General features: G+C 42.9%; 1 protein-coding gene across 1 annotated transcript in view; it reads left to right on the top strand.

Annotated features, from left to right (window-relative positions):
- The window catches only part of LOC117462104 (receptor-type tyrosine-protein phosphatase N2-like), a 305,455-nt gene that overhangs the window by 253,158 nt on the left and 39,797 nt on the right, over positions 1-12,500 (top strand). Inside the window, exon 15 of the mRNA XM_034104169.2 lies at positions 3,478-3,675. Coding sequence (XP_033960060.1) covers positions 3,478-3,675 — 198 coding nt within the window. The remainder of the gene's footprint in view (positions 1-3,477; positions 3,676-12,500) is intronic.

The following is a 12,500-nucleotide window of genomic DNA, read 5'->3' as shown; positions in this document are numbered from 1 at the left end:
ATTTAGTGTCTCTACTTTAAAGAGTCCTCTCCTGCTGATGTTCAGGTTCATATCAGTAGTGTCTCTACTTTAAAGAGTCCTCTCCTGCGGGTGTATATCAGTATGTAGTGTTTCTACTTTAAAGAGTCCTCTCCTGCTGATGTTCAGGTGTATATCAGTATGTAGTGTTTCTACTTTAAAGAGTCCTCCCCTGCTGATGTTCAGGTGTATATCAGTATGTAGTGTCTCTACTTTAAAGAGTCCTCTCCTGCTGATGTTCAGGTGTATATCAGTATGTAGTGTCTCTACTTTAAAGAGTCCTCTCCTGCTGATGTTCAGGTGTATATCAGTATGTAGTGTCTCTACTTTAAAGAGTCCTCTCCTGCTGATGTTCAGGTGTATATCAGTATGTAGTGTCTCTACTTTAAAGAGTCCTCTCCTGCTGACGTCCAGGTGTATATCAGTATGTAGTGTCTCTACTTTAAAGAGTCCTCTCCTGCTGATGTTCAGGTGTATATCAGTATGTAGTGTCTCTACTTTAAAGAGTCCTCTCCATGTTTTAATATTCAAAAAGCTCTTTCTTGTTCTCATACTGCCTGTGCTGCAGCACCTCTTTTCACCCTCCGTCTGAAACCAGAGCCCAGTCTGCTCTGATTGGTTAGCTGGTCGGCTCTGTTGTGATTGGTCAACCAGATGTCTTAGAGACGTACAATGTGTTGGAGGACTAGCCAATAGAAGCGCAAGTGTTAAATGATGATGTCAATATGTTCCTGAAGTCAACAAAGGAGGCGTTTCAGGCTGGGGGGGAGACGGGGATTTGATCCTCTGCAGACCATTGACATGCACTAAAACCTATAAAACAGGTTATAATCAGACTTGCTCTCACTCATCAAGAGCATAAACCCAATTAAAAGGCAAGATTGAGACACAACTCCACAACAGACTCTCTTCAGATCATAAACCACGGTTATTAAAATGGCGCCTCCCCCCTCCTGATGAAGAATCATTTTGAATCAGTTGTAATAACATCGTAAAAGAGCTCACTGCGATATAGATAGCTAGATAGAATCTTTATTTATCACAAGATGTGGAAATTATTCCATCCATCCATCTTCTCCCGCTTATCCGTGGTCGGGTCGCGGGGTAGCAGTTCCAGCAGAAAGTCCCAAACTTTCCTTTCCCCTCATCAACCAGCTCTGACTGGGGGGTCCCGAGGCGCTCCCAGGCCAGAGAAGAGATATAATCCCTCCACCTGGTCCTAGGTCTACCCCTCGGTCTCCTCCCAGCTGGACGTGCCTGGAACACCTCCCTAGGGAGGCGCCCAGGTGGCATCCTAACTAGAACCACCTCAACTGGCTCCTTTCGACGCGAAGGAGGAGCGGCTCAACTCCGAGTCCCTCCCTGATGACCGAACTTCTCACCTTACCCCTAAGGGAGACGCCAGCCACCCTGCGGAGGAAACCCATCTCGGCCGCTTGTATCCGCGATCTCGTTCTTTCGGTCATGACCCATCCTTCATGACCGTAGGTGAGGGTAGGAACGAAAATGGCCCGGTAGACAGAGAGCTTTGCCTTCTGGCTCAGCTCCCTTTTCGTCACACGGTGCGGTAAAGCGACTGCAATACCGCTCCCGCTGCTCCGGTTCTCCGGCCCATCTCACGCTCCATTGTTCCCTCACTCGAGAACAAGACCCCGAGATACTTGAACTCCTTCACTTGGGGTAAGGACTCATTCCCTACTTGGAGTGGACAGTCCATCGGTTTCCTGCTGAGAACCATGGCCTCAGATCTGGAGGTGCTGATCCAACCCTCACCGGAAATGGGTCCGACTTAGCTGATATTTAGCTTAATTGAAGCATCCCAAATCCACTATTTAATGTTAATGTTTCTGTATGTGGTATTTTGCATGTCCCAATAGAAGTAGAACACAGAGATATGAGCTTGAAAATGACCAAATGTAGCCTATTTTTTTTAATAAAAAGGTAAAAAATAGTAAGAAATACTCAATATTTGCCAATAACAAGGGTAATGTGTTCTTTCCTTAGACCACCTTATAAAGACCAGAAAGCCCAACATATAATATAAAAAGGTACATTATATTACACATGCTCTGTTACTCGATGTATTTCAGGTACGGCATGACATAGATTACTGATCCCAAATCTGCGCAGTGAGTAATGGCGTTAATCAGGTCCCTAATGGAAAAACTCATTATGCATTCATCCAGTTATTATGCATGTGACTGTTATATAAATGAATCATTTGATGCAGAATGTTGATTAAAAAGCTTTTATTACAAGATGAGATGATTAATTAGGAGCTGTGCAGATGTGTAGCCGTAGAAACAAAACTACATCTGACTAATTAATTTAGCGTTCGACTAACAGACGAGCGTTTTGATGAATGAAAGTGATGTTAAAATGTGAAGGGCCACAGTGAATTAGATTTAAATACATTTATTGGATTTAAAACCGTCATTTGTTTGAAAAGTAAGTTATTTTTATGAATTTAGCTTTAAAACCCTCTTCGGGTCAAATCTGACCGCTTTACTACTTTCATCAATCCTAACTTTTTTGTTTTACATTCGATTGCATTCAGGCTTCATGACATCCTTCACAGCAGACATTCGAACATATAAAATGGCTGATCACCGCTTTCATTGAGTTTTGGATGATTTAGTCAACTTTGTAACACCGTGGTGTTCCCGCTCAAACATGACCGCCATAAAGAAAAGGAATTAGTAACCATCCGGATCAGACAAAACACACACACACACACACACACACACACACACACACACACACACGCACACACACTCTTGATGTGTTCCCCCCCCCCGTATGTGCCCATCCCCCCATGTGAATCACACACACACAGACAATTTGATACATTTCCCGCTCTTATGTGCCCCTCCCCCCACATGGATCACACCTGGCACACGCAATACATGTTCAGTGTCTGTTCTTTGTATATGTACTGCAGTTCTTCATGTGTACCAGTATCTGATACAATATGTACCGTTTGAAAGGGTGTGAAATGAAATGTGGTGATGAATAATGTTTTTTGTGTTCATGTAATAGCAGTTTAAACAGGACCGGTCAAATTGGACCGCGAACACCAAAGTAAGGGGGGGGGGGGGGACGAAGACAATAGGAGGGTTAAGTAACTGATTGATTTCATCATAGTTCAGTTATATATGTCAGCTTATTGAATACCAGATAATGAAAATTGACGATCAAAGGAGAAATACATTTAATAGCTTGAGTAAAGCTGAGGCTAAAACTTGTACATATTAAGCATTTTTCTTAATTACTTACTATTCAAATGTCTCACAATTACATTTTGAAAAGAACTCAAGCATCTGTGAAAAAACACGGTCTCTTTAAACGCGAGATCTTTCCGATTGTCCAACATAAAACAGTCGACACAGACATCCTGAAATGGCCGTGTCACCGTACGACAGCCCTGACTCCTCCCCTTTTCTCTCCTCTCTCCCGCAGGAGCTGTGTCGGCAGCGCATGGCGGTGAAACCTCCGACGGAGCGCAGCGAGCCGATCTCCTCCAGGATCAACAGCGTGTCGTCTCAGTTCAGCGATGGAGGTCCGGCCGTCAGCCCCTCGGCTCGCAGCAGCATCTCCTCCTGGAGCGAGGAGCCCGCTCACCACAACATGGACATCTCCACCGGACACATGATCCTGGTGAGTGTCCACAAATTAATATCCTCTTAAAAAACTGTTGGGAAAATTCTGAATGTACTCTTCCAATATCAGAGTCCACATGCTAACAAAGGCATCCCAACTGAAGCTGAGTACATGACATGTTTGATTACCTAGCAGAGCATCATCCTGTGCCTTGCTCAAGGGCACCACCAGCTTTCTACCTCTGGCTTTTTACATTGTTCTTAACATTTCTCCTAATGGCTGCAAAAAAGGCCAACATATGATTATCTGATTATCTGACATGGTAGCTTTCTATTGAAGCTTTCTAGGAAAGGTCAGTGTCCTACTGAGCTGAAGCTATTGCTTATAATATAAACACTTGATTAGTGACCTAATAAAAGTGGCCTAATAAAACCCCAGGTCAGTGTGTTTCCCGTCCCACACACACCCTTATCTTGCGATGTTGTAAGACACGTTATCCTAAACTTGAACAAATCTACAGAATACAGCACTTAAGGATTTCCTAAAAGTTACATTGTAAACACCGATAATGTCAATGGCACATTCTTAGAGTAATTCATAGGTTTATTCCTCGTAAAGAACTCAAAAATAAACAAGATGCTGTGATGGTGACATTAGAAAAGTTGTACCTGATAGATCTAAAGCGTCAAACCCGAGGCCCGGGGGCCAAATCAGGCCCGTGGTGGATTTAATTTCGGCCCGCAGGATAATTTCAAATGACTATTTAATGTTGTTTTTATAGGCAATCAGTGAAGCTTTGTTAGATCCAGGTTTAATATGTGCAATAAGTTCATTTCAATACGTTTTGTAATAAACATTGAACCACCTCGACTAGTACCCATTTTTTTATTTAGGCCCACTGTGTGTTTGAGTTTGACGCCCCTGAAGGATGCATTACAGGTGAGGGTGGTGTTTCGATGTTGCTCAATATCCTGCGGTGACTCGTGATTCAAAATGTATTTGTGTCCCGACTGAATCACTGGGACCGACATTGATGTGAACATTTAATCCACCTCCACATTTCCATCTAGAGCTGCTAATAAGAGCTGCCGAAAATGACTCCTCATTTAAAAAAAAGAAGATTAAACTGAATTTAAAACACATGTTGGCATCGTGGGATTTAAAAGAATGATCTGTCGCTGAAAAAACACACATTTAACTTTCAATGATTGCCTCTTTTAGTATAGGTAATAATTACTGTTTGAACCCCAATGTGTTGGAGCGCTAGCCAATAGAAGCGCTTGTCTAAAACCTACATACACCACTACAGTAGATGGAGAACCCACACAAAGCACAATAGGGCCAGTTTAACCCTTCGATGCCCGAGTGACTGGACCCTACACTCTTCCACCAGTGGGTCAAAAAGGACCCGATTAGAATATTAAGTGTTTTTTTCCCATTTCTGTCATTTTGTTAAGAAAAATCACCTGTATAATATTTAGTATTATATTTTGGTTCACATTAAAAATATTTTATATTTAATTTTTAGAAAAAAAAACGTTTTGAACATATCGATGCAAAGATCTCCGCTATTCTGAGACCCTCACAGTATTCCAGTCCCTTTTAAAAACGTATCTCTTCTCTGTCTACTCATAGCCCCCCCCCCCCATCAATCCATGCCGGTTGATCAAGTTTGATAGTCCCATACCCCCCCCACCCTAACCTTCCCTTATATTGTAAAGAGATTTTGAGTCCTTGAAAAGCCCGATACAAATATAATGTATTATTATTATACTGACAGGCATCAGATCTTGCTGTATAAAATAATCTTCCTGAGAGGTGTCACTTGTGATGTCGTCTGTGTGGTCCACAGTGAATGTAGTCCTGACAGCAACAGGTGATAAGAATCAAAGGTTCCCATAGGATCCCATAGGAAATGCAATGTATTTATACCCCAATGGAAGCTTGGGGTAGAAATACAAAAACTACAATTTCTTAAAATTTAAAATTGTAATGGCATGATATCCAAAACATGTTTTTTGAGGAATAGCTGGAATATGAAATGATACAAAAAAGTAATTACAAAGATACTTCTAGAAAACCACCTCACCGGGTCAAAAAGACCCACGTATGCATCGAAGGGTTAACTGATGTAATGACTAAAGGTCTGACCAGAAACGAATGGACGACTAAAGAAAGGAAGTATATTTTAAGGAAGGACCTCATTAGTGAATACTTTAGAACAAATTGTTTTCCAGCCTTAAAAATACGTCTTATCTTGCGCTCATCCCTCCTGTGTGCAAGCCGTGCCAGGGAGAGCGGTGTAGGCGGGGTACCGAACAGAGCTGCAGTTGTTAGTGTGCGCTAGAGGCAAAGAAAAATCCGTGAAAAATTGGGACCGAAGCGGCCACGAAGTGCACGGACGAGACGGATGAAGCTACTCTTAAATCGACATACTTAAGATAACGGCTCCCAGGAACCATTAGCGCAGCTTCGGTGTTAATTTAAAATTACATTAGCGGGATGGAAACCTCCCTCTCTGCTAAATGGTTATCGCAAAACAAAATACCCCCCCCTCAATCCCAAGAAGAAGAAATTGGCTTACATTAAAATGAGGTCAGAGTGACTAATTAAGTGGAAAGAATTCAGTCTTATTTTCAGGTTCAGTTCTTCCCCAATAACAATGCTGATATTACAACATGAGGAACATTGCATGAAGCATTTCATTTCCTACATCAGCGGTGTCAAACTAAATTTCATCGCGGGCCACATCAGCATTATGGTTGCACTCAAAGGGCCGGTTGTAACTTTAAGACTATATAAAAAAAAGACATATATAAATATTGAATATATATAAAATAATATGTTATATTACATTATTGCCTCTGCATTGGATTATTATCGGATAGGGTAATAAATTCATAATTAACTACGTCTGAAAGCAGAAGTCTAGGGCAAATAATTGCACGTCTCTTCAGTGAGAATGTCACAAAATGATTTTAAAAGAAAAGCCACATTCTGGAAAAACAAAACAAAAAAAGTAACATTTTGAAAACAAAATCTATTTATGAGAAAAAAAGGCATATTTTGACAAAAAAAGTCAAATTTGAGATGCATTGTGGGACATGTAGTTTATGGGCAACGTGCTTCTGTAAAGTAGCATGTAAACATATTATATTCTTTGCAAGCTCTTGTGGGGCCACAGAAAATGAAGTCGCGGGCCGGATTTGGCCCCCGGGCCTTGAGTTTGACACCCCTGTCCTACAGCATTGCTTTTGTCTTTCCAAAGACAGATTTAATACGATATATGTTGTACTTTTTATCAAAAAACCATTATAAGTCCTACTTGTCTTACTTTTAAATTCATGCATCTCTTTTCAAACCAGTGGAAGTGTTTTATTCTTCTCGTCAATTACTTTTCTGCATTTGTCTGCATTTAGCAATCTACTGATTTTTTAAAGAGGACATTGTCGGAGGAGAATCTCGGCTAGTCGAAAATGTTCGGACCTCCTTCTCAACATTATAACTTTCTTCGTAATTATACAATTCTAACGGGTTCTGAAGGAATCGCTGGAGGAATCAGAGTTTGGTGCAAAAAGAACTTTACTTCATCACGACACGTCCGAGCAGACCCCGGGATGGTACTAGCTAACCAAACATCGTTTTAGCATTTTATAACTAAGCCTTCTTGTTTCTTATTGGTTGACCTTGGTGAAAGTCGCTACGCCACTCCCCGACTCGTTGTTGTAACTTTTTTCCGCATGCGTTTCATTATTTCTCCGCGTACGTGCCTGTAACTCTTTTTGCTAACACTTATTTTACTTCCGCGCACGTGGCCTGGAGGCGTTCCGTCACATTGACCGCTTCCCGACCTCCGCCAAGGCTCACCATCAAGTGAGAAGGAGTTCTACTCTGTGAGCTCTTGTTTCTTACACACACTTTTGCTCAACTTTAACTAGCACAATAGTTTTTACTTTTTGCATAACCCTTATTTGATGTACGATATGTTATGACCGGCCCGTAGGCCACAACGGGAAAAGAGAGAGACGTCCGAGGGTTCCAAAAACCACGGCACTTTTATTGTGCCGATTCCAAAATAACACCGAGAGCATGAGAGGATGGGCGAGGGGGAAGGGTCCCGGCGAGAGCCTTCCTGCAGCGGGCTTGGAGAGAGTCACGGAGGCCATGTGACTCCGGCAGCTGAACCAGCACCTCGGCTCCGGCCAGGTGTCCCCGGGCATGCTGATTGGCCTCCTCAGCTCCACCCCCACCACAGGACCGGCAACACACCCGCACACTCACAGGCCACAGGCTCTGGGGCCGTCGCAATATAATACTACAACATATTACGCCCATTGTTCCGGTTCATAGTTGTATTTTGTTTTCGAGATATCGATATAGAAGCGCACGTGTTGTGTCCTTATCAGTCAAAGTCAACTTTATTGTCAATCTCAAAATATGTTTTGTACACACAGAAAGATCGAAATACCGTTTCCCACAGTCCCGAGGTATAAAAAAAAACACATTCAAATACAAGACCACTCAATAATTACAAGGAAACCACAAAGTAACCGTTTACTTCAAAAGCAAGCAGGATATATATAAAATAATGATGTCACGGAAGTAAAAAGAAAAGAAAGGAAAGTCACATCAGCTCTGTAATATTAGTGGTATCCAAACCATACCACCACCTCCTTCTCTTACACCTAAAAACCACGTTTCCTTTTCTAATATCGTTTTTTCCCTGCATGCTTTTGACTCGTTGCCTTCCTGCACATATCATCTCTCTCCTTTTTGTTTCTGTACATCTCATTACACCCACAGCTTCTATAGACTCTCCTCTCCTCTCCTGCAGATGAAAATCTCTATTGAACCTCGGTTTCATGTCTCTTGGCATAATTACAATATATAGCCATTCACTTCACCCACCCACCCACCCACCTCCTCCTCCTCTCGGTGCATTATGAAGCTGCCGGCGAGATGTGACAGACCCCTCTTTGATGTGTTCAATAGGCACAAAGATACTAATTACCCCTGAGATTTTCCGCGCGTTGCGTTCAGGAGAAAGCGACTCCCTTCTGAGGCGCCGTGTTGTTGCCAAAGTGTTCCTCTGGAAAACGAGCCCACCGCGGGGTGCGATTCACGCGTTTGATGCGCCGCGGTCACGCACGGATGATAATAGATTTGAGTTCTGTAGACAGCGAGGTTCTGAACTTCGTCAAGTGCGTTAGCTTTGTCTCTGCAGAGGCGGCATCGCTTAGAGAGAGACATGAGAGGAGAGAAATGAAGTGTGGCTGGTGTTTCGCTAAGTATTCTTTTGGTGTGTGGGCCGCAGTCTGGTCACACTGATTACTGAGTGTATTCTAATGTAGACACTTGTAAGTGGAGTGAGGGAAGGACACAGACTCATGATTAATAACGTGTTGTGGAGGTGAGATGAAGATGCCTGCACGTACATCCTCTCCAAAGTCCTAACATGCTCTGAAGAACTGAAATGTTGATTTTAATTAAATGTATGTGAGCAAATTGACAAAGGTTAATGGAAAGCATATTAAGTTGAACATGATTTATGTTGTTATCATTTCTAACCTCAAACAAGTAGCCTATGTGAAATCTGTTGACATAATACTTTTAATTTTCATGTCAACGTTTGAGTGTTTTCAGTGTGTGATTTTAGGAGCATTAGGCTCTTTCACACCGCAGTACTTTTCCCACAAAGGTTCATGAGAACTCTTTAGTTCTCAGATCGCGTTCACACCGGAAAAAGTCCCTGGGGAGGATTAGGCAAATTAAGCTGCTGACGTCTCTTCTTCTTCTTCTGCTTTGGGTTTACTGGCAGGCCGCAAACACTTCACGGCATATACTGCCGCCTGAAGTCCCCGGCCGGAAGTCCCCGGAGTTGGGGAAGGCTTCAGTAGAAGCTGCTGGGACTCCCAGCAGCTTCTACTGAAGCCTTCCGAGTAAATCGCCAGAACGCCGACACCTCCTCATCTCCACCGCTCCCATGTTTTATTTTGTGTTGCCATAAGTTAGTCTCTCTGCGTTTCTGCGCGGGGCTAATGCTAATGCTAATAATGCTAATGCAAGGATAATAAAATGGCGGCTTCACAAAAGTTTTTGGGAGTTTTACGGGGCGTGGTTTGCAATCCGCCCAGCCAATCAGACATAGGAACCTTTTTCTCCCACGAAAGTCCCACCTCTCGAGCAGGGACGGAAAAGGGGGTACAAAGGTTCTCATGAACTAATTTAATTCCGGATTTTTTTTGGTGTGGTACTATATCGGAAATAAAGTGGGAAAAGTACTGCGGTGTGAACGCGGCTATTGACTGGAAACAAAAAAGCTTGAGAAACCGGATCTGATGTTTTTATGATACTTAGATTTATTTAAAGGCTTGGCCAAGAAAAGAATAGTGACATACAAGTATTGAGTCACCTTTTAAGCCACCTAAACAGGGCCAGCGTATTTATCTAAAAACGAGTTATTCCGCAGTCATAAATAAATATCTTTATTGTCACTGTCTCTGATTTGTAATCTCCTCCTCTTCTCATACGAGATCGAAATGTCTTTGCTCTTAACTTTACGGGCTGAGAGCTCTGCGCGGTTATGTGACGATATTTTTACGAGATATATAAAAAGTTTATCGTGCATATATATTGAATACATATTAGAATTAAATGACCTAACACCAACATAAACGGGGGTCCTCGTGCAGGAAAGTCAGATAAAAAACACATTTAGATGTTACTCTGCTACACAAGAGACTCAGCAGAGAGTCTGTGAAAAGGTCCATTAAATATAAGGATAATACACATAGCCTACCCCACACAACTGCTTGACTGTTTAATACCATTAAAACCTTCTAAATGCACATTAGCTGTCTTCCTGCTGATGAGAATTTGTCGGTACGTTTAACTGCATGTTTGTATTCCATGGAGGGAGCTGAGAGGAGTCTAGATCTCATCAACACATCAAGTGATAATGTGTGATCTGTAGTTAATGTGAGGGAGCTGTGAACTCCCCTTCTCTCCTTTTAATGTTAGCAGTTACTGCTGTGAAGGAAGAGAAATGGGATTATGTAATGGATACAGCTGTTGGTGTGTTTCAGCGCCTTGGACAGCTCCACACATAGTGAAGCAAACTGCAGCTAAACACTGTTTACAAAGGAACTACAGCGCGGTCACATGACTTCCCGTCACCACCGCTAAGCTAAAGGCGGCTAATGTTGGGCTATAAAGGAACTACAGCACGGTCACATGACTTCACGTCACCACTGCTAAGCTAAAGGCGGCTAATGTTGGGCTATAAAGGAACTACAGCACGGTCACATGACTTCACGTCACCACCGCTAAGCTAAAGGCGGCTAATGTTGGGCTATAAAGGAACTACAGCACGGTCACATGACTTCACGTCACCACCGCTAAGCTAGAGGAGGCTAATGTTGGACTATAAAGGAACTACAGCACAGTCACATGACTTCAGGTCACCACCGCTAAGCTAAAGGTGGCTAATGTTGGGCTATAAAGGAACTACAGCACAGTCACATGACTTCAGGTCACCACCGCTAAGCTAAAGGTGGCTAATGTTGGGCTATAAAGGAACTACAGCACGGTCACATGACTTCACGTCACCACCGCTAAGCTAAAGCTAGCTAATGTTGGGCTATAAAGGAACTACAGCACGGTCACATGACTTCACGTCACCACCGCTAAGCTAAAGGTGGCTAATGTTGGGCTATAAAGGAACTACAGCACGGTCAGATGACTTCACGTCACCACCGCTAAGCTAAAGGTGGCTAATGTTAGGCTATAAAGGAACTACAGCATGGTCACATGACTTCACGTCACCACCGCTAAGCTAAAGGTGGCTAATGTTGGGCTATAGAGCAACTACAGCACGTTCACATGACTTCACGTCACCACCGCTAAGCTAAAGGCGGCTAATGTTGGGCTATAAAGGAACTACTTCACGGTCACATGACTTCACGTCACCACCGCTAAGCTAAAGCTAGCTAATGTTGGGCTATAAAGGAACTACAGCACGGTCACATGACTTCACGTCACCACCGCTAAGCTAAAGGCGGCTAATGTTGGGCGTGATGTAGTTTAGTCGTTTAATTTAGACACTTGTTTGGAACCTCGTGTTTTAAGTCGTAGAACAAAACGTTGAAATCTCATATTTCACGCTAGCAACCAAATACACATTAAAAAAAACATTGACTTTGAGCAGGACGTGACCCTTTCCTTCGTCTCTTTCCTTTCTCTTTCAATAAGATCAAACATTACCTTTGTCATACTGCTCTTATTTCCCTTTTGCATGTCTAGCTGTCACTTTGTAGATTCACATCATGACATGAACTAGAGACTGAGTTTAACGGCAACAGAAAAGCGACCCAGTCGACATATTCGAGACATTTTTTTTCTCCGGAGCTCCGTCACAGCAAGAGAGCAAATCCATCACCAAGTGAGTGGAGCTTGGCGCCGCCATGTGAGGCAACTGTTGAACAATTAATAAAAAAATCTCGGCGCCTCCTCCACTAAAAGAAAACAATGATTGCCTTTCCGAGCAGATTCCCTGTCGTCCTCCACCCACTGATTTTAATTTGAGGAGAAACAGCTTTCACCATCTTATCTTAATGTATTACTTTGTCCCACGGGACCAACCCCTCCCCCCTCTTCTACATCCTCGCTGCTTGTGTCTTAAGAGGATTAGTCGACTCTGTATATAAAGCACATTATCTTGTCTTTTGTTGCCGCTTCAGTAAGTGTTACAGATTATCCTGCAGAGAGAGACTCCGGTGAGATTAACTGAGTTGGGAATTTGTTGTGGTGCGACAGGCTTCAGGAAATGTACTCGGGACGAGGAGGAAAAAGCATTCAGCCGTGGAGGAGTTAGCCTGGCGTGT

Source organism: Pseudochaenichthys georgianus, chromosome 17 (genome assembly GCF_902827115.2).
Source record: "Pseudochaenichthys georgianus chromosome 17, fPseGeo1.2, whole genome shotgun sequence".
NCBI lineage: Eukaryota > Metazoa > Chordata > Actinopteri > Perciformes > Channichthyidae > Pseudochaenichthys > Pseudochaenichthys georgianus.
Note: the sequence above shows the minus strand (reverse complement) of the source record. Positions and strands in the feature narration are given on the sequence as shown.